General features: G+C 43.1%; 1 protein-coding gene across 10 annotated transcripts in view; it reads right to left on the minus strand.

The window, feature by feature from the left end:
- Window positions 1-129: 129 nt before the first annotated feature.
- The window catches only part of DCLRE1C (DNA cross-link repair 1C), a 116864-nt gene continuing 95072 nt past the window's right edge, over window positions 130-21921 (minus strand). For 6 of the 10 annotated variants that reach the window (XM_082385415.1, XM_082385413.1, XM_082385412.1 and 3 more), the window contains 10 exons: window positions 20559-20614; window positions 19915-20016; window positions 19414-19486; window positions 19128-19268; window positions 14529-14630; window positions 10901-11037; window positions 10316-10370; window positions 5513-5601; window positions 4535-4629; window positions 130-1889 (listed from right to left, as the gene is read on the minus strand). In XM_082385415.1, coding sequence (XP_082241541.1) covers window positions 913-1889; window positions 4535-4629; window positions 5513-5601; window positions 10316-10370; window positions 10901-11037; window positions 14529-14630; window positions 19128-19268; window positions 19414-19486; window positions 19915-20016; window positions 20559-20614 — 1827 coding nt within the window. In that variant the 3' untranslated portion in view covers window positions 130-912. Of the gene's footprint in view, window positions 1890-2276; window positions 3706-4534; window positions 4630-5512; window positions 5602-10315; window positions 10371-10900; window positions 11038-14528; window positions 14631-19127; window positions 19269-19413; window positions 19487-19914; window positions 20017-20558; window positions 20615-21921 lie in introns of those variants that run through there. The other 4 variants (XM_082385418.1, XM_082385417.1, XR_014242619.1 and 1 more) reach the window with 3 other exon arrangements.

Below are 21921 nucleotides of genomic sequence, written 5' to 3' on the forward strand. Positions count from 1 at the left end.
TGGTTTAATTACAATGCAGCATGGTGATATTGCATTTCATTGTTAGTTTAATTGATCCGCAAATTGTTTAGAGACTCTGCTTTTGCTTTCTTAATCTATGAAATATCAGCAAACCAAAGGGTTTATGAATATTTGCTAATAACTTTATTAAATCCACATACATAACTATGCAAAAACATAACCTATCGATGGACTTTAAGGAAGCTGAATGCCTTTTAAGTAAGTATTTTCTTTTAGGTTTTGATTTTACCACTGTATTCACACCAACACTCTTAAGTGATGGAACACCTGAGATAGGTAAGGGGCTGACTTTCTTCTGTCACCAAGTTTATTCTTTAAACTTGAAGTGTTTTTACAACCCAGGATATGTTCTGTCTTGGTGAGCGTTGTCCTGTGTAAACTTGAAAAGCGTGTATTCTGCTGTTGGATGTGTCAGTTAAATCCAGTTGGGTGGCGGTGCTGTTCAGTTCTTCTGTATCCTTGCTGATACTCTGTAGACTAATTCTGCTACAGCTGTAATTGTGCATTAGTTCGTCTTTCTCCTTGCAGTTGTTTTTGCTTTGTATATTCCGTAGTTGTATGGTACTTTTAGGATTCTGTCTCAGTGAACTGGATGTTTTATCATTAGTAACATAGCCACTCCATCTTTCTTTTAAGTAATGTTTACATGGTAAAGGTTTCTATCCTTTCACTGGTAAACCTACCCAAGTCTTTTGAAGTCAGCTTCCTATAGACAGTATATAGTTAGTTGGTTTATGGTTTTTCCTCTGTTTTGATGTAATTATTGATATGTTTGGATTTAGTTCTCCCATATCTTGTTTTCTGTGTTTTCCCTCTATTTTTTGGTCCTCCGTTTCCCCTTTACTGCCACCTTTTAGGTTATAGGAACATTTTTAAGTTTTCCATTTTAGTTTATCTATTAGGATTTTGACTATTATCTCTTGGTATAGGTTTTTTAGTGGTTGCTCTAGAATGAAGTGAGCTTTTTCTTTTTTCAACTACTATCCTCTCCCCTGTTGCCAACTTCTCATACAAATATTGTAAATGCTCTTGTGTAGGTAGCTCGGCTTCTGGAGTGGAGGGAATTTCAAAATCAGAGGAGCTTGGTGACTCTGCGCTGCTGCTCGGGTTTAGTGGCCTTTTCTCCTGAGGCGTGTGCTTCCCGCTGCTCAGAGTAGCCGTCTCTCCAGCACTAGAACCTATACTTACATCTTGATCTCTGATATTCAAATCAGAGTATGTGTCCTTTGGGCAAAGTACATTTTGTTCCATCTGAGGGGCAAGAGTGTTGTCTTTGATTCCTGGCCTGTAGACACGTCTGCTCGAGGAGGCCATACCCGCATTTCTCTCCTGGGAAGATAGCAGAACAGTGTCGGACTGGCTGTCCCAGCCTTGACTTCCTTGTTCTGATATGTGTGTTGACTGAGAAGACGTCTGGGAAGAGATGTGAGTTGATTCCCCATCAGAGGAGTCACTGAAAAGCTTCGGAGACTGAGAGCCCCCTGCCTCTGTGGAGGACGGGAGGTTCTCCAGACAGTCATCAGTGAGGTCAGCACTTCTTTTAAAGAACACTTCCCACTGTGGTACTTCCCCATCAGCCCTCTTCTGGAGCTGGGGGACAGGGCCCGTGTCTCCTTGAGCTGAAGCTGGGATTTCGGATTCTTCACTTTCACTGTTGGATTCCTCACAATCTATAAAGTCTGCCCAAAGGAAAGTTGTTGGCATACTCTCTGCTCTGAAGCACCCTGTGCTTTCTCTCCGTTTTTGAGGCTGGTCTTGTGAAATCGCAGTCGTGGGCAATACCTCAGGGCGAAGAGTTTGCTGGCTTGGAATCTTGTGCCTTAAAGGTACTGGCAGAGGATCATCAAAGAGGTCACTGTCATCATCCTCTGTGGGGTAAACAGAACAGGTGTGTAGGTAACACAGCATGCAAAAGGAACCAATTTGTACTTCTAATTAAAAATCCAATTTGTAGCTCTTAGCTACATTTTTTAATTCATGGAATTGCAATTAATGGGAGTTCACTCTTCTTCCAAGAGAAGTTAAAAGGCCCCGTATTCTTGGGCTATTCTGAACAATTTATCTACCAGCCTTCAACTTGCCATAAAGCCAGGCTGTGCGTTGAGACAAAAGATCTGTGCTCCCCAAATAAGGCCACAGAGCCTTAATCATCAGTGGTTCTCCTCTGGAGAGCGTTTTAAATAAAACAGCTTTCTACATTTCATTTCAGACCTACTGAGTCCCTGAAAGTAGGACCGAATAATTTATTTTTTAAGTAAGTTCTGCAGCTGATTCTGTACATCAGTTAGGTTTTCGAACCACCCAGACTAGGAGAGACGTTTGCAAACTCTGTGCTCTGCAGATAGATAGATAGATAGATAGATAGACAGACAGACAGACAGATAGATAGATAGATAGATAGATAGATAGATAGATAGTAGATGCTCAAGGAGTTGGCTGATTTAACAGAGACAGTTTTTTCCTAACGTTTTCCTTCTAGGAACATTTTCTGATACCTACTTTATGCATGTTATAGGCTGAATGTCTGTGTCCTCCCAAAATTCATAATTTGAATTTCTGACTAACTAACTCCAATGTGATGGTATGTGAAGGTGGGGTCTTTAGACGATAATTAGCTCATGGTGGGGGGACCCATGTGATGGGATTAGTGTCCCTGTGAGAAGAGGAAGCAGATTTCTCACTTTCTCCATGCCCGTGCACAGAGGAAAGGCCATGTGAGTGCACACTGAGAAGGTGGCCGAGAGCCAGGAAGTGGGCCCCTACCAGGCACCACATCTGCCAGCACCTTGGTCTTGGACACCCCCGCAGCCTCCAGCACTGTGAGAAGTAGCCACCCAGTCTTTGGTCATTGTTATGCAGCCCTAGGCCAAGAGCACAGGCCACGAGAGACACTGGGGGACACACAGATCGAGTCAGCTTTAACCAAGACACTGAACCAGCCGCATCTAGTGTCATTTTACTGTCTTAAGCATGCTGCACTAGCCTGGAGTGAGCCCCGTCCACTTACATTCTGAAAATGAGGAACCCTTACGTGCAGGGTGAAATTTCCATAAATTAAAATGACATGGCACGGAACTGGGGGGAAGACAAATATTTTCCTGCACTCTAATGGCACCTAACCTCAAAGAAGGAAATAAAATGCTCGTGAGGCTACTTGTTGTATAGGGCAGCTTATGTTCTAGTGCCGAACCTCGTGTTAAGAAGCAGGTAATTATACGTTAACTATTTTCCCACTGATGATAAAGGATGTAGCTTAAAACTGCATTTTAAAAGCTGCTTTTAAAGGGAGGAGGAGGGGGAATAGAAACCGTCATCCAGCTCCCGTTTTACCAGTGAGGAGATAGATAGGCCCGGAAAAGATGTGTGACAACGCACAGGTCAAGAAACCAAAGTCCAGTGTTCTATGTTGCAACTATAGTTGTTTAAACAAACAGCTATTTATCTTCTTTTCTAAAGGACTTAAGGTGACTAAGATGTCTAGCTACTATACTTGGAGTACCCTAGTCTCCAAATTATGGCTTCATTTTGAGCCACGGATTAATACATTTGTTATAGCTCCTCCACCAATGTGCCAGTTACCTTTCTGTGGAACTTTTTTGTATCACCTCTAAGTTGGACAGTTTCATGTTCTTCTGGATCAGTGACTATACCAGTATCGTGGTATGTTTCAACTGTAAAAATAATCTGTCAAAACATTTTCACATTAACTCACCTGTATGTATCTGAAAAAAAAAGTAAAGTGTCTGTACTGTTAGAAGTTTATTCTGACATTATGTATTCTTTCTGTTATGACAATATAAAAATTTGAAATTTCTCTCTATGAAAATGGGAAGGCGTATAACAGAGAAAACATCACAATAAAGTGCTGAAATCCTTAACATTTACACAAACTGATAACACACCTAAATCTAATAAAAAAGGACTAATGTCATAATTCATAGGTACTTTCCACCATCGTGTACTGTTGATGTCTGTATAAACTGGTATAATCACACTGGAAAACAATTTGGCAATATGTATGTATCAAGCACCATAATTTCTACAATTTAACCCAATAATAATGAGAGCTGTGAAACAGACTTACATATAATGTGGCTCATCACAATGTTTATAATAGTGAAAAGTTCAAAATAACCTAACATGTACAACGACAGATTAAATATGCCATTATATAGTCACGGCATTCAAAAAATTACCAGACAGACGTGTAGAAAGGTGGGAAAATACCCTATATAATAAGGAAAAAAGTCAAAACTACCCAGAAATGATAAAATATGAGAGTAAATCTTCATTACCTTGGATTAAGCAATAGTTTCTTAGATATGACACCAAAAGCAAAAGCACAAGCTATAAAAGAAATTAGATAAATTGGACTTCATTCAAAATTAAAAATTTTACACTTCGAAAGACATCATGAAGAAAGTAAAAAAGACAGCTTTCACAGACCAGAGCATCCTGAAAAGCGGTCTTGCAGGGAAACCCACACCTGTGACTCCAGGGTCATTCTTCTTACCTGAGTCTAGGTGGATTGTTCTTGCTCTCTTCAATTTTCCAAGTGGTTTATACTTCGGCTCGGTACTTTGGGAAGATCGGCATAAAGGCTTTAAGCTGAAATGAATACGAATATTTTATTTTTCCTGTTGGGAAGTTGCTGGAATGTAAGCATCACTTTTAGAGATTATAAAAACCTAACTATGGGGGAAACCATACCACTACTTTTCAAAACTGAAAAGCAGTGTTTAATAATTAAAAATTACTTCGGGGACTTCCCTGGTGGCACAGTGGTTACGAATCCGCCTGCCAATGCAGGGGACACGGGTTCGAGCCCTGGTCTGGGAAGATCCCACATGCCGCGGAGCAACTAGGCCCGTGAGCCACAACTACTGAGCCTGCGCTCTAGAGCCCGCGAGCCACAACTACTGAGCCTGTGAGCCACAATTGAAGCTCGCGTGCCTAGAGCCCGTGCTCCACAAGAGAAGCCACCACAATGAGAAGCCTGCACACAGCGACAGAGTAGCCCCCACTCACCGCAACTACAGAAAGCCTGCGCACGTGCGCAGCAACGAAAACCCAACGCAGCCAAAAATAAATTTATTTTTAAAAAAAATTCAGTATAATAAAGTGGTAAATACAAGCACTTAAAACAACCTGGTAGATATTCATCTAATTGTAGGATTGGGGGGAAAGCAAAACTTTTATCTTCTTACGCTGCAGAAAAGCAGGTCCTATTCTAATAACCTATTAAGTAATAGAGGAACACCTTCTGGCGTTCAGGGAATTCAGTATCGCAACGGCTTCCTTATGCCAGATTCCCAGAAGCGTTTAGGATTATACGTAACACACTCACTTGAAGAAAGCCCATATGCTCCCAACCAGTACCATATTTACAGCCACGCCCATTTTACATCCTTGCCCCTGGTTTCCGGCCCAAAACTATTCTCTGGATCCATCCCGTCCAAAAACACAAGTCCCACAAGTAGTAACTACTCACATTTCTTGAACTTTACCCATAGTTGTGCCTAACGGAATGACATTTGGATATACATTCACAGGATAGATGTAGCTCAAGAAATCTTTAATCTGGAAGAAGGAAAATAAAATGCATCAGTTATCTCTACGGTGAAGAGCCCCGGGGTTAGAGCAGCAGATAAAAGGGAGGCGGGGAAAGAGAAGCAGAAGTCTCTCAAGACTGTGGTCCCAATGCCAGCTGCACGTGGGGAGCGCCTGGGGACCTCCTAGGAGAAGAGAGAGCCAACTCCAAATGTCCCCTAACCGAGCTATGATGGGGCCTGGAGGCCAGTAGGTTTGGACGTTCTTCAGGTGATTCTGTTCTCCGGTGAAGAGTGAGGATCACTGATGGACGCAGAGGCTCCATTTCTTCATATGACATTCGTTTCCTTATCTAGGGTCGCTCACCCGTAGTTAACCAATCCCCTTCGAGGAAGTGAGAATTCAGCTGAGTATTTAATACGCACAGGGAAACAAGGTCTTAGAATTGCATTTCTTTCCTCCGACATATAATCGTTAGCAAAACCAAGGGGAACTACATCTTTGAGATCGCTTGATTTGTTCTCAGGGTTTATTCTAATCTAAACAGGGACAGCTACATGCCAAAATGTCATGAATACCTTGATTTTTCTGCAAAGCTCAGAATGCTAAACAGGAGGAATTCTGTCCCTATTCCTCAAAATATCTCTAACAACCCAGAAGAGCTTCTGCTTTGCCACTTATTAGATCTTGGTGAGCTTGTGATCTTGGTTAAGTTACCTAACGTCTCTAAGCCTTAGATTCTTCATCTAAAAGTATAAATGAGATAATGTGGGTAAAGTGCTTAGCCCTGGTACCTGGCACATAGTTAAACATTCAATAAAATTATCTATTACAAAGTTGGTAATGACAACGCAAAGATTTTTATTCCCTTCTGCAAATGGGGAGATGGAGACACAAAGTAATTATTAGTACCCAACTTTTTCAAATAAAGCACCAAGTCAAAAGAGGTAGGGAACCCAGGAATTATTAATAACTCCGTATTAAAATGGGAACCTTAAGACAGGGGAAAGACAGGAAGATCCAGTCTTTGGATACCTCTCATAAACAATTTCCTTTGTACTTTCAGAGCAGGCATGCAAAGAGAAGCCATTATTTACCTTGCCCACAACCTATATGATTTGCAGAATTAATGCAGAGTCGAGGCTGGTAGAAATCTGAGGCTTTTGAAGGGAATAAGAATGAAGAGAGTCAGGTCAGACCCACACCAGAAATGGTTCCTATCTACTCAGAGATGAAGTGGCCACAGGAAGACAAGAGATACCCAGTAGAGGGCACCCTCTCCCACTGGTCCACACCGATGCCCTTTCTTCAGGTGCCTGCCTTAAAACGACCCATTAACACAGTCCGTTCTCCATCTGTGCAGTAGTTCTGCTCCATAAAGTCACTGCAAACAGCAGACCACTGTTCCTGAGGGAAATACAGTGTTTCCGCGAACCTCCAGTCACAGCGCTTTGTCAACCGATCAAGTACACAACCTTGTTTTATGTGTGCTTCTCTTTAAAGATATCGTACGTAGAATATACTTGAGTACTGAGCTCATAGCCAGTAGCGCTGCAGCTCACGCCTGAACAGAACTTATCCGACACAGGCACCGCCTTGGCAGGGCACATCTCGGCCTTCCTGAGCTTAGGAACACTTGCGAGCACTTCAGCGCTATGCTTGGAGGCTGTTTCAAACAGCAAAATCACCCCAAAAAGCACACAAATATGGAAAACTCAGCAGTAAAGAGACGGCAAAGAGGACACTCGTTTACAGCCCGGGAGCTGAAACAAGAAGGCAGGAGGCCACCACGTGCGACCTGAGTCGGGAATGTGCACGTCGGGCGACTCAAATCTGCGGCCCTGCTGTGCACCACAGTCTGCAAACGACCACAGAGCGCCACTCGCGCTGATGTGGGGATTCAAACAAATGTCAGTGAGCAGGCAGATTTGTAAATGGGGAATCCGCAAATAATGAGGATCAGCCGTACTTGGGGGGGAAAAAAAAGGAAATGATCTTTAAATCTATTCACATTCGTTTTCCTTTTTTTTTTTGGTCTCGCCACACGGCATGGGGTCTTCCTTCCCTGAACAGGGATGGAACCCGTGCCCCCTGCAGTGGAAGCGCGGAGTTCTAACCACTGGACCGCTGGGGAATCCCCCCTACTATTTACATTTTTAAATATAGTTCAGCATGTTCTATACACAGGATATAGGCGTATTAATTAAAGCAGTTTTCCGGAAAGCCTCTCTCTTCTCACCGGACACAGTGAGAGAAGATGAGTAACCAGAGCTCAGGGTAGCCCCGCCACGGGCAGGATAACTGCTCTCATCCGAGGAGAGAGGGAAGAGAGGAAGCAGGCCAGCCGCTCCACCCCTCTACCCAAGCGGCAGGGAGCTGCCTCCCCGCTGGGAGCTAACTTCCTAGAATCCCAGGAAGGCTATGCTTCCCAACTTGGCTGCTAACTATACTGAAGAAGAGAAAGAAGAGCAGTTATGATGGAAAACTTTTCCCCAGTTAGAAGCCCTCCCTGTGGCTGAGGCAGAAAAGGATGCTGAGGGGTAAGAGGAAGGTTGAGCAACAGTGATGCTGGGCCAGACGCCAAACCCAGGACAAACCACCAGGAAGGGGCTTTGACAGCAACCTAAAAGCCAGGAGAAACTGATAAAGAAAACATTAACTAAATTATACCATCCAGATGAATTACTTCCAGGCTACTCTCAAATAATCCATTTGTACCTGGAAGCTAAGCCCAGTTATTGAACAGAGATGTCACTGTGATACTTTGATAATAAATAATCATTTACAGTTTTCTGGCCGACTTGATAAGAATGCTGCCACCTGACCCCAATGTTCATAGCAGCACAATTCACAATAGCCAAGACATGGAAGCAACCTAAGTGTCCATCGACAGAGGAATGGATAAAGAAGATGTGGCACATATATACAATGAAATATTACTCAGCCATAAAAAAGAATGAAATAATGCCATTTGCAGCAACATGGGTGGACCTAGAGATTATCAGACTAAGTGAAGTAAGTCAGAGAAAGACAAGTATTATGTCACTTATATGTGAAATCTAAAAAGTGATACAAATGAACTTATTTACAGACATAGAAAACAAACTTATATTTACCAAAGGGGAAAGGGGGCAGGGGAGGGATAAGTTCGGAGTTTGGGATTAACAGATACACACTACTATATATAAAATAGATAAACAACAAGGACCTACTGTAAGGCACAGGGAACTATGTTCAATATTTTGTAATAACCTATAAGGGAAAAGAATCTGAAAAAGAATGTAGATAAATATATATATTTATATATATAAATAACTGAGTCACTTTACTGTACACTAGAAACTAACACAACGTTGTAAACCAACCATACTTCAATAAAAAATTAAAAAAAAAAAAAAAGAACGCTGCTACCTGGAGCTCTGCAAGGATCCACCTGTTCAAATCATCACCATGCCCATGCTCACTACTGCAGAGCTATATCCATGTACCCCCAATACAAAAATAATCATTATCAGGGAAATGCGTTAAGTGCAGAAAGGGCAAAACTAAAATTATGTATGACTTAAAGTGTCATAAAAAGCCAGCTTTTATATTGCTTTTTCTCCAATACTTGAAATTACTGAATCCCTGCACTTGTAAGATGCTAGCATTTACTTTGGAAATGCATGAGGATTCTGCAAATAAATTATGTATGTCAGGTTCCCATTCTAATATGTCAATTTCCTATATAAAAAGTACCATAACGGGGACTTCCCTGGTGGTCCAGTGGTTAGGACTCCGAGCTTCCACTGCAGGGGGCACAGGTTCGATCTCTGGTCGGGGAACTAAGATCCCTCATTTCATGTGGCACAGCCAAAAAAAAAAGTACCATAACAAAACCATTTTAAGCCCTCTTCAACTGAGTAATTCTACTATACTAGATCCTAAGGACAGGGTCTACACCTCAGTCACCTTTGTTCTTCCTCATTGCTGAATATTCAGGACTATTTTTTAAACGGCTTTTCAGTACTGTCAAATTTTGGAAGAGGCCAAGAATCTGGACAGTACCCTAAGGCTACCAGTAATGAGATTTTATCTGCAGTACTCCTTCAAATAAGACTTACGATTCTTTTTTTTTCAATCTTCTTTTTTTCTTACTGAAGTATAGTTGATGTACAATATTATATGTAAGTTACAGGTATACAATGCAGTGATTTACAACTTTGAAAGGTCATACTCCACATATAGTTATTATAGAATACTGGCTATATTCCCTGTGTTGTATAATGTTGGAGTATCTTCTTTTATCTTCTTAACTATTACTTCCTTGGGGAAGCTTTTTATGTTTTGCTTGTTTGCTTTTTAATTTTATTTATTAAACTACAGTTGATTTACAATATTGTGTTAGTTTCAGGTGTACAGCTTCAGATTCTTTTCCATTATAGGTCATCACAAGACACTGAATACAGTTCCAAGTGCTATACAGTCAGATTTACGATTTTTTAGGACACATGAACAGAACCGAAGTGGGGAATTTAAAATACATTTAGAAAGCAAGTTGGAAAGAAAACCTTAATCATATGTTTTCTTCAATGTTTAGGCTGAAAACAAGTGATGATAGCAATTTCCTTTAGACTTAGTAACACAGCTCATCCACTGAGATGTCTTCCCTGCATTTCTTTAGGAAAAGCCACAACCAATCTTAAGCGGTAGAAAAAGAGATGCCCGCATAAGCCACGAAGGGGAGTATATGGGGTCCTCTTACCTCACTGTAGGAGGAGTGAAAAGAAAAGCAGGCTCTGTACGAACTCTCTCCAGTCCTAAAGTGAGATGAAAACACAAAATTAAAGGTCACTTGTCAAAACTAAGCTAAGTTCTAAATTTCAAGTCTTCTTATTCAGGCTCCTGCAGTATGAAATCACCTTACCATCAAGAATTTCTTCCTGGGACAAGGGGGAACTCTTTCCAGAAATGTAAATTTTTGTAGACATTCTGAATGGCCAGCGTCAAGGAAATTTGCTAAAACATGATGATGAGCATGGGACTCCTCTACTCCACCAAAAGCTTCTACTTCCTACAACGTCAGTTCCTAACTCCCTGCCAAGCAAGACGCCCTGTCTCTAACCCTCTCATCTGTCTAACTCAAGTAGACCCCAGGAAATACTGGCTAATGGTATTAGCCAACAGACAGCCTTGAAAACCACATCTCTTTAGTTTAAATAGAGTTTAAATTTCAGAAGTTATTTTCCACAATGATAATATATCCTCTTCTTAGGCTTAGGCTAGATTGCATTTCAACTATCGATTTACCTCAAAGCAAGGTTTCTCTCGAAAGACACTGCTTGCTTACCTCACAATGACATTGGTTTTTCTGGCTCTTTCTCCAAACCACATCGTGGATGGCTTAATGCTGATTGTGTGGAGTGGAATTCTATTTTTGGAGGTAATGCCACAGGGTAACTTATTCCACTGAAAATATTCCTCTGCCTAAAAAAGATTTTAAAAATACAGTAAAACAGTTTAATATTTTCAACATGTCTGTTTGTAGGCAGGGTCTCAAAAACAAATGTAGATGAGTTTTCAGACATGAAAAAAATATATATATCTAGACATGAGGAAACAGGTAAGTCCAAATTGAGGAATGTTCCACAAAACAACTGACCTGAGCTCTTCAAATGTCAGTGTGATGAAAGAAAAGCAAAAGGTTTGAGACTTGATCTACATCAAAAGAAACTGAAGAGGTCTGAGCAAATGCAAAGATGATTCTTAATAAAATCCTGGATGATTTTATTAAGAGCAGGAGGCCCTGCTCTTCCCTCCACAAGCCATAAGGACACGACTGGGACAACTAGGGAAATCTGAATATGGACTCCATCAGAGCCAGTAGTGTCGTATCAACGCTAAACTTCCTGCGTGTGGGAACTGTACTGTGGTCGTGCAGGAGAACGTCCTTGTTTACGGCGAAGTGTCATTGCATCTGCCACTGACTCTCAAGTGGCTTGGGGGGTGGGGTGCTAGTTACACAGAGACAGACAGACAGACACAGAGTGCGTCGGGGGGCAGACGTGACGGTGTTAACACACTGGAGAAGCCAGAGGAAGGAGACGCGGTGTTCGTATGACCCAGCGATTCCACACCCGGGTATATATATCCAGAAGAAAAACCAAAAACACTAATTTGAAAAGATACATGCACCCCAATGTTCATAGCAGCCTTATTTACAACTGCCAAGGTATGGAATCAACTTAAGTGTCCATCAACAAATGAATGAATAAAGAAGATGTGGTGTATAAAAATATATACAATGAACTACTACTCAGCCATAAAAAAGAATAAAATTTTGCCACCTGCAACAACATGGATGGACTTGTAGGATATTATGCTAAGTGAAATAAGTCAGACAGAGAAAGACAAATATTGTATGATATGATATGTAGAATCTAAAAAATACAACAAACTAGTGAATATAACAAAACTCACAGATATAGAGAATAAACTAGTGGTTACCAGTGGGGAGAGGGAAGGGGGAGGGGCAAATAAGGGTAGGGGACTAAGAGGTACAAACTCTTAGGTTTAAAATGAGCTACAAGGATATACTGTACAACACAGGGAATAGAGCCAGGATTTTATAGTAACTATAAATGGAATACAACCTTTAAAAACTGTGAATCGCTACATTGTACACCTGTAACATATAACATTGTACATCAACTACACTTCAATTTAAAATAAAAGAGTACACGGTGTTCCTTGTACTAGTTTAACAAATTTACTGCTTTAAAATCTATCAAAACAAAGTTGGAGAGGAAAGTAACATGTGTTTTTAAAAGGTTGAAAACCAATGGGGTTATTTTCCCAAAGACATTACATTTAGATAGGAATCCTTCAAAATCATGAACACTCCATCCAAATCAAATGTCATCGGAGCACTTGCGGTGCTGTTTCTCACGAGGCCGTGGATGAGAGCGCTCCAGGGCTGTGCAGGCTGTTCTGCTGAATCTTTTTAAGGCCATGTGACCTGAGACACATACCTTAAGCTGCCAGAAGTAGTGTTTCAAGGCGAGTAGCCATGTGGGAAATGACAGGGGTAAAGTTAAGCTACTCTGTGGTTTGTGAGAAAATTCAGAGCAAAAAGAAATCTGCCAATTAAAATATTTACGGGGCATGGTAGGGGCAAAGACTACAAGTCCAACAGAAAAAGGACAAAACAGTTTCTACCTTGTATCTACACTGTTTTCATCCATCCATTCACTGCATGTGTGTGTGTGTGTGTGTGTGTGTGTACATACACAAACAGAATGATGAAATAAATTCATGATGCAAGTTATAGTATGCAGCTGACCAATCATCAAAAGTAATTTCTTACCTCATAGCTCTCCTGCAGTGGTCTGAAATAGAATCTCCCATGCTATGGATAAGAATCGGTTTTTGTTGTTGTTGTTGTTGTTAAATTTTGCTTTACGTTAGTGCTGAGCAACTTTACTTTAGGATTTTGGCTGATGGAGCTAATATTACTGGTTTTTTAAAAAAATTTATTTATTTTATTTATTTTTATTTTTGGCAGTGCTGGGTCTTTGTTGCTGTGCGCAGGCTTCTCATTGCAATGGCTTCTCTTGTTGCGGAGCACGGGCTCTAGGCGCACAAGCCTCAATAGTTGGGGCACATGGGCTCAGTAGTCGTGGCTCGCGGGCTCTAGAGTGCAGGCTCAGTAGTTGTGGCGTACGGGCTTAAGGGCTCCATGACATGTGGGATCTTCCCGGACCAGGGCTCGAACCCATGTCCCCTGCATTGGCAGGCGGAGTCCCAACCACTGCGCCACCAGGGAAGCCCTAATATTACTGTTACAATGATTATCTAAATGTATAAATGCACTGTTTACTAAAATAAAAATTACTCAGCATATGAACGCTAAGATTAAAGATTTAGAGAACAGTTAGGATCACAAATACCCCTACATTTGAAGATCACTAATTAGTAGCAGTGACACTGAATGACAATATAAATTAAAATGGAAATGTTAAAGGCCAATTTAAAATTTAACACCTGTCAGTTAATAAGAGAAGGGAGTTCTATGGTGGCATCAGAAAACCAATTACCAGTGAGTTTCAAAGACACTAAAAACGTTCATTTGAAATTGGACCAGCAATACATGTAACTATTTCAAAATTCAAAGCGAAGTTATATCTAGATATTTATCTCAAATGAGGAGAAGAAAAATAAAGTTTATAAATGCACACGTGTCATGAGTCTCAGAAGTAAATCAAGGGCTTTCCTGGTGGCACAGTGGTTAAGAATCCACCTGCCAATGCAGGGGACACAGGTTCAAGCCCTGGTCCAGGAAGATCCCACATGCCGCGGAGCAACTAAGCCCGTGTGCCACAAGTACTGAGCCTGTGCTCTAGAGCCCACGAACCACAACTACTGAGCCCGTGCGCCACAACTACTGAAGCCTGCGCGCCTAGAGCCTGTGCTCTGCAACAAGAGAAGCCGCTGCAATGAGAAGCCCGTGCCCCGCAAGGAAGAGTCGCCCCCTCTCGCCGCAACTAGAGAAAGCCCACGCAGCAACGAAGACCCAACGCAGCCAAAAATAAATAAATAAATTTATTTTTAAAAAAAGTAAATCACAACGGTTGTGATTGTTTTCTTAAATTATAAGCTCTAACATATTACTAATTTCCTTACAAATAAACTGTTCATTACATAAGTCATTACAAATAAACACGTATCAACTGTATAAATATATTTCATTAAAAATTAAAAGTATTGAATATCTGTGTCTGTTTCCTAATTAGGAAGTTTACGGTAATGGAATACAGTGATGTGTAGCTGCATGACCTTGACCTACTAACAAGATCTCAGCCTCGGTTTTTCCATTTGTAAATTGAAGAGCCAACAAAATGGAATTTCTGAGGTTCCTTCTGGACCTAAAATTCTGTTTTTCATGGATCACACAAACAGAGAAACACTTCACCACATACCTTTGGATGCCGACACGCATGGATCTGAGTGTCACGGTCTGTTGTGAGATGATGAAGGATGTCAGGCATGTTTCGAAACATGTCTAGTTTATCCACGTGAACCTGAGGAAAACAACACAAATAAAGCACATTATTGGAATTGTATTTCCTGTAAATAAAGTGTCCAAGGGTAATTAGGCAAAGGCAAATCATCCAGTTAAAACTAAGTCTTTCTTCTTCCTCAAAGCCTAGTTTTCAGCTCTTTCAACGCAGGACGCTGAGATCCCATTCCCAGCAGTCGGCTTTACCACCCGTTGTGGGTGGTAATGAAAAGTCTGGCGACTCGGCTGGTGGATTTCATTGGATCAATCCATCAAGAGTCATTCGATTCATATTTATTGTGCACCTGCTCTATGTCAAGCTTTATTCTAAATACGGGGTGTACTGCAGTGAACAGTCAAGAATCACTTGCTCATGGAATTCCCTGGCGGTCCAGTGGTTAGGACTTGGCACTTTCACTGCCGGGGCCCGGGTTCGATCCCTGGTCAGGGAACTAAGATCCTGCAAGCCATGAGGCACAGCCAAAAAATAAATAAAATAAAATAAAATACTAAAAAAAAGGAATCACTTGCTCATGAAGACACACACAACATGCTGCATACGGGCAGCTGGGGGAGAGGGAGGCCAGTGGGACAAGGAAGTGGAGACCCAGATCCTCCCTTTCCACACACCTCTTTATTGGATGAAAAGGAGGAGGGCAGATGCAAAAAAGCAAAACAAAACAAACCTCGGCCAATTTAGAATTTTAAAGCGAATACGTTTTAAATTGTTAAAACCCACATGTCAGTTTTACTTAAATCTTTTCTGGGTAGTTTTGAGTAAACAGCAAGTACCTAAATCAATACAAGGATAGTGAAATAGCATTCCCCAAAAAAGTATTCTCATTTTGAAGTCTGAATAACAAAACAGTTTAGAATAATGTTAAAGCGCTGTGGTAATTAATACCAAGACAGGTATAGAAAGAACCCGAGCATGGGACTTCCCTGGTGGTGCAGTGGTTAAGAATCCGTCTGCCAATGCAGGGGACACAGGTTCGAGCCCTGGTCCAGGAAGATCCCACATGCCGCAGAGCAACTAAGCCCGTGCGCCACAACTACTGAGCCTGCATGCTGCAACTACTGAAGCCCACGTGCCTAGAGCCTGTGCTCTGCAACAAGAGAAACCACCGCAATGAGAAGCCTGTGCACCGCAACAGAGAGTAGCCCCCGCTCACCGCAACTAGAGAAAGCCCGCGCGCAGCAACGAAGACCCAACACAGCCAAAAATAAATAAATAAATTAAAAAAAAAAAAGAACCTGAGCATGACTTCTTACTTAACCTGTGATATCCTGTGACTTATCCTTATTCCTCTCACTACCTGTTTACTAATGACTAACAAGAAGTAACAAGGAATTGACTTTTCTGGCCTAAGAAGGAGATCAAAGAGGTAAATTCTGAGATGTACAGAGAAACAGGGAGAAACTTTCATCCTCACAAAAATGAAGATGCTTGAAAAGGTTGCCATAAATCATCTCTCAGGTCCCTCTGTCAAAAAACCTCACCAGGGGCTTCCCTGGCGGTCCAGTGGTTAAGACTCCACGCTTCCACTGCAGGGGGCACAGGTTCAATCCCTGATCGGGGAACGAAGATCCCGCAGGCCGCCTGGCATGGCCATAAATAAATAAATAAAATTGTTTTAATTAAAAAACCTCACTGTTCTCCCTTTTAAGATTCCTTCCCTAGAATTGTTTCTGACCCCTACAGAGGGATTAAGAGACTTGAAAGAGGCCTCACTCCAGGGTGACTCTGGGGTCACCTTCCTAAGGCCTGCTTTCTCTTCCACCCCCTCCATCCCCGGACACCTTCTCGGCCCAGGGTTTCTCCCTATGAGGCCTCAGAGCTAGAGGAGCTTCCAGTCTTTTCGATTTCACACACCACTAAAATTCACAAAACAAATTTGGGACTGGTAAGTGGTTGCTACCTTTATATTTTGCCAAGAGAGGACGTGAGAAAAAAAAAAAAAGCAAATAGTAAAATGTGTGCAAGTGTGTGTGCACACATACAACCTATTATCACTGTGATTTTAATTTAAAGGACCATCTGAACACCAAAAAATATAAGAATGACAATCTCAGAATGAAAGCAAGTCCTTCCCAAAATGGAGAATTGGCAGCTTTACACCAAAAACATTTGGACACAAAAACTTAAGGAAGGGGGCTTCCCTGGTGGCGCAGTGGTTGAGAATCTGCCTGCCAATGCCGGGGACAGGGGTTCGAGCCCTGGTCTGGGAAGATCCCACATGCCGCGGAGCAACTAGGCCCGTGAGCCACAGCTACTGAGCCCGCGCGTCTGGAGCCTGTGCTCCACAACAAGAGAGGCCGCGATAATGAGAGGCCCGCGCACCGCGATGAAGAGTGGCCCCCGCTCGCCGCAACTAGAGAAAGCCCTCGCACAGAAACGAAGACCCAACACACCCATAAATAATAAATAAATAAATTAAAACAAACAAACAAAAAAACAGCTTGCTCGGTGGGTCCTGAACATTTAAAAAAAAAAAAAAAAACTTAAGGAAGGAAGAAATTAAGGAAAGAAGGGCTTAGGAAGTTAGGGCTTAGGGAGGGAGGGAGGGAGGGAGGGAGGGAGGAATTTTTAAAATTGCAAATGCAGAAGCACTAAATCTTTTCAGTTTTACTAAATTACGTTGTATATAAGTGTTAAGTTCTTAGCACAAGTCTGTTAGCTGGGGGATCGATAGTAAAAGTTGACGAATGAAGTAGAATTTAAATTTCCGACTCGTTCCAGCGTTTCTTTTTGTTCGGAGTCGCCACCAAAACTCCATCTCCTCTCACGGGACGTGGGCGCTGCAGGAAGCACGTGGCCTGCTCACCCGGCCGCCCGGGGTCCCGAGAGCCCAGCACCGAAGGCTGGAAGGGACGGGTGAACACTGGCTCCCAGCCTGACCTGATGTGAGTCCTCCACGGGGAGGGGGCTCAGTGCCCCAGGACGGTGTTCTTCACACACTTCTGACCATGACCCTCAGTAAGAAATATGTTTCCACAGCAACCGAGGATGCATACGCAGCATGTATGTACAGACGGTCCCAACTTGGGATGCTCGACCCAGGATTACTTAACTTTGCGATGGTGAGAAACCAATATGCATCCAGTAGAAAACGGACTTCGGATTTTGAGGTACGATCTTTTCCTGAGCTGGCGGTACGATCCTCTCTCGTGATGCTGGTCAGCACCGCAGCAAGCTGCCTCCCCAGAGAGCCACACGATCGCGCGGGTGAACGACCACCGTCCACACACCGACCACCGTTCTGGACCCAGATAACCATTCTGGTTTTCACTTTCACTACAGCACTCAATAAATTACACGAGACACTCCACACTTTATTGTAAGATAGGCTTTGCGTTACATGATTTTGCCCAACTGTAGGCTAATCTAAGTGTTGTGAGCACTTTTTTTTTTTTTACATCTTTATTGGCGTATAATTGTTTTACAATGTCGTGTTAGTTTCTGCTGTACAACAAAGTGAATCAGCTCTATGTATACATACATCCCCATATGCCCTCCCTCTTGCATCTCCCTCCCACCCTCCCTATCCCACCCCTCTAGGTGGTCACAAAGCACTGAGCTGATCTCCCTGTGCTATGCGGCTGCTTCCCACTAGCTATCTATTTTACGTTTGGTAGTGTATATATGTCCATGCCACTCTCTCACTTCGTCCCAGCTTACCCTTCCCCCTCCCTGTGTCCGCAAGTCTGAGCAGGTTTAAGGTAGCTGAGGCTAAGCTATGATGTTCAGTGGGTCAGGGGTATTTAAAAACATTTTTTTAATTAATTAATTAATTAATTAATTAATTTATGGCTGTGTTGGGTCTTCGTTTCTGTGCGAGGGCTTTCTCTAGTTGCGGCGAGCGGGGGCCACTCTTCATCGCGGTGCGCGGGCCTCTCACTATCGCGGCCTCTCTTGTTGCGGAGCACAGGCTCCAGACGCGCAGGCTCAGTAGCTGTGGCTCACGGGCCCAGTTGCTCCGCGGCACGTGGGATCTTCCCGGACCAGGGCTCGAACCCGCGTCCCCTGCATTGGCAGGCAGGCTCTCAACCACTGCGCCACCAGGGAAGCCCCTTAAATACATTTTTGACTCAATGAGATTTTCAACTTACGATGGATTTATTGGGCCGTAGCCCTGTGGTTAAGTCGAGGAAGATCTAGATATGTACGTGTCTGATTGCCCACATAAATTTTCACAAGACAATGTTTATTCTGACTGTAAGCAATACACTCAGATATTTCCTAGTTCAAGTTTATTCTCACTGCTGGTCACAAACACTGAATTTATTTCATGACCCACAGTTTTGAAAAAATACTTCCTTTAGGGGACTTTTCACCAAAGGGCTCTTCCCACTGTCAACTCCTCCCAAGAGGAAGCGAATAAACAAAAGATGACAAAGGCTGTGTTCGTCTGTCACAGTTTCCAGTCTGGGGGGACTCTGGGGGGAAACGGGGAAGGAGGGGAAAGGCAGAGTTGGGAGGATGGAAAGGACCAAGAGGAAAGAGAGAGCCGTCAGGCACCTGGACTCCGAACTCCTCGCTGAGGTTGGTGAAGAGATACTCGTACCCGTAGGCGGCCTTGCAGCTCAGCCACACCACGTGGTACGGGCTCCGCGTGATCCAGCTGCGAACCAGCCCCAGGATCCCACGCAGACACTCCTCCTGGGCGGGAAGGTTCAAAGGCAGTTAACGTTGTTCCGTTCTCAGGATTCCCAGATATTCACGCAAATGGGGACAATTACCATGCGATCTGTTATCCCACAAACTTCCCTCTAAGAAATGCGGGCCACGCTCCAGGGAGACGTACCCGACTAGGAATTTGGTAATATTTCGGATGGCAGAAAGTTGTGTCTAAGTACACACTCTGGATGTCTTTCACTCTGAAAACAAAAATGAAACAAGGGGTGTGACTCACCTCATGGGAAATAAAAATATGGATAAAATCTAAACACTTCGTTAGAGACAGAAAATCTAGACATCCAAGTGGATGTTCCATTTGGAATTTTTTTTTATTATCAACTTTGTCAGGAAATGATTTCCATATAACAAAATAACACAGATTTTGCATATGCGGTTCAGTGAATTTTGACCAATTCACGTAACTACTACCCCGGTCAACACACGGAATGTTACCATTACCTCATTTCAAGAGGAAAAGTTTGCTTTCCTGTTACAAATGTTATTATAATCGAGTTAGACTTCTAATAGAAACAAAGGCTCATATTTGGGGGGGTGGGGTGGGGGGAGAACAATAACACCTTGAAAACAGTGCAGCCTTAACGTTCAGGAATCACGCAAAGCCCAGTACCTGCCCCCGGAGTGCAGGGGCTCCACCCTGGCAGCTTCTCCTTTCGCCAATCTGAAGTCTCCCGTGTACAAGACAGTCCCATTGTTGCCCTGAAACAAAAACCTGGAAAGGGTACAGAGCGCAGTGACCGGTGGGTCTCGTGCAAACTCCTAATACAGCAAAAATGCACCAAACCCACAGCCCACGCTGCCTGCCAAGCACAGCCACTACGGTAGGTGATCGTGGAACTCCCACAGCACTAAACCACACCAGGCACTCAGCTGCACCTCTTCCCAAAGGAGGAAAATAATAACATGATGGAGACAGCGCTGAGTTTGCAAGAGATGTCCTCTGAAATACATCAGCACCTTCCACTGTATACTGAGATCACCCCTGCTCATGGAGAGAAAAATCCATGTGCTGGGACAATGCAAAGCCAGTGGAAAGACTGCTGCCGAAGACTTCCATTGTAAGAAAGCCACGTTTCGAACGTGACCGGCACCTCAGTCCCCCACGTTCAATTTGGAAGCTAAGATTACAGGAATTGCCATCATAAGACTCCAACCTCCCTGTACAGGTTATTTTCTAGACCCTACAAGTTTATTTCTACAAATATAATACATATCTACACAAAATAAATGGGCAAAATAGATGAGCCCCCTTACATAACTGATCCTGGGCAATGACCAGCTGGTAAGAGAGTCACAACAATCTCTTCCTTCTAAAAAGAAAATAAAAGAAGAAAATAATAATCATAGAAGTTATCATTAGGACCCAGCTAAACAAAGCCCTCCTGAATACAACACATGCAACTACTTCCCAAGAACGTGGTGTGCCTTTCTCCTCATTTCCCCACTCTCCAAACCCTGGAGACAAGTGGAATCCTCACCCACAAACAAATGGTTAAACGTAGAGTTACAATGTGACACAGCAATTCCACTCTTGGGTATACACGCGAGAGACGCGAAAACTTAGGTCCACACAAAACGTGAATGTTCACCGCAGCATTATTCATACTAGCCAGAGTAGAAGCAGCCAAAATGTCTACTGGCTGATGATTGAACCAGCAAAATGTGGTCTATCCATACAATGGAATATTCCTTGGCCAAAAAAAGAAATGAAGAACTGATACATCCTACACCATGGATAAACATTGAAAGCATTATGCAAAGTGAAAGAAGTCACAAAAGACCGCATACTGTATGGGTCCATTTAAATACAATGTCCAGAATGGGCAAATCCATAGAGACTTACACTAGACTAGTAGTGGCCAGGAGCTGGGGGGAGGGAGAAACAGGGTCCCGTGTTTCTTTCTGGGCGATGAGAATATTCTGAAATTGATTGTGGCAATGGATACACAACTCTGTGAATACACTAAAAGCCATTGAATAGTGTACTTTAACTGGGGTGAATGGTACGGTATGTGAATTATGTCTCAATAAAGCTGTTGTTTAAAAAAAAAAAAAAAAAGGAATTCTCTGGCAGTCAAGTGGTAAGAACTCCACGCTTCCACTGCAGGGAGCACGGGTTCGATCCCTGGTCAGGGAACTAGGTTCCTGCAAGCCGCACGGACAGTTAAAAAAAAAAGAAGTCTGATGCAGCCTGGTCCCAAGTCACCATGCAGCACGCTGTACTGTCCCGTTAGGCGGAGCCTGATGGGCACCACAGCCTCTCGGGGCTCAGTACGTGGTGGGGCAGAGCTCTGGCTGCGTCAGCTCTCCACTCGACCATGGTAACTCCCCCTGGATGTCTGACGTCGTTCGTTCCAAAGGCCCTTTAGAAGGGGCTTTCTCGCTGGTTGGAGCTGGAGACACACAAGTCTCAGTGGGAGAGGAGAAATGGAAAGGACCACAGTGGGGCAGCTGGACTCAGCTCACCAAGAGCCACCTGCTGCCCGGTGCCCGATTCTGAGAAAGCGTTTCACCAACACACATTACAGGCCACCGGGCAGTGACAGCATGTCCCCAAAAGTGTCAGCTAACCAAGCTCAGGATGGCATTTAGGAAGGTTCAGGCCATCCCTTTCCCC

The sequence above is a fragment of the Balaenoptera borealis genome, assembly GCF_965194805.1.
Source record: "Balaenoptera borealis genome assembly, chromosome: 3".
NCBI lineage: Eukaryota > Metazoa > Chordata > Mammalia > Artiodactyla > Balaenopteridae > Balaenoptera > Balaenoptera borealis.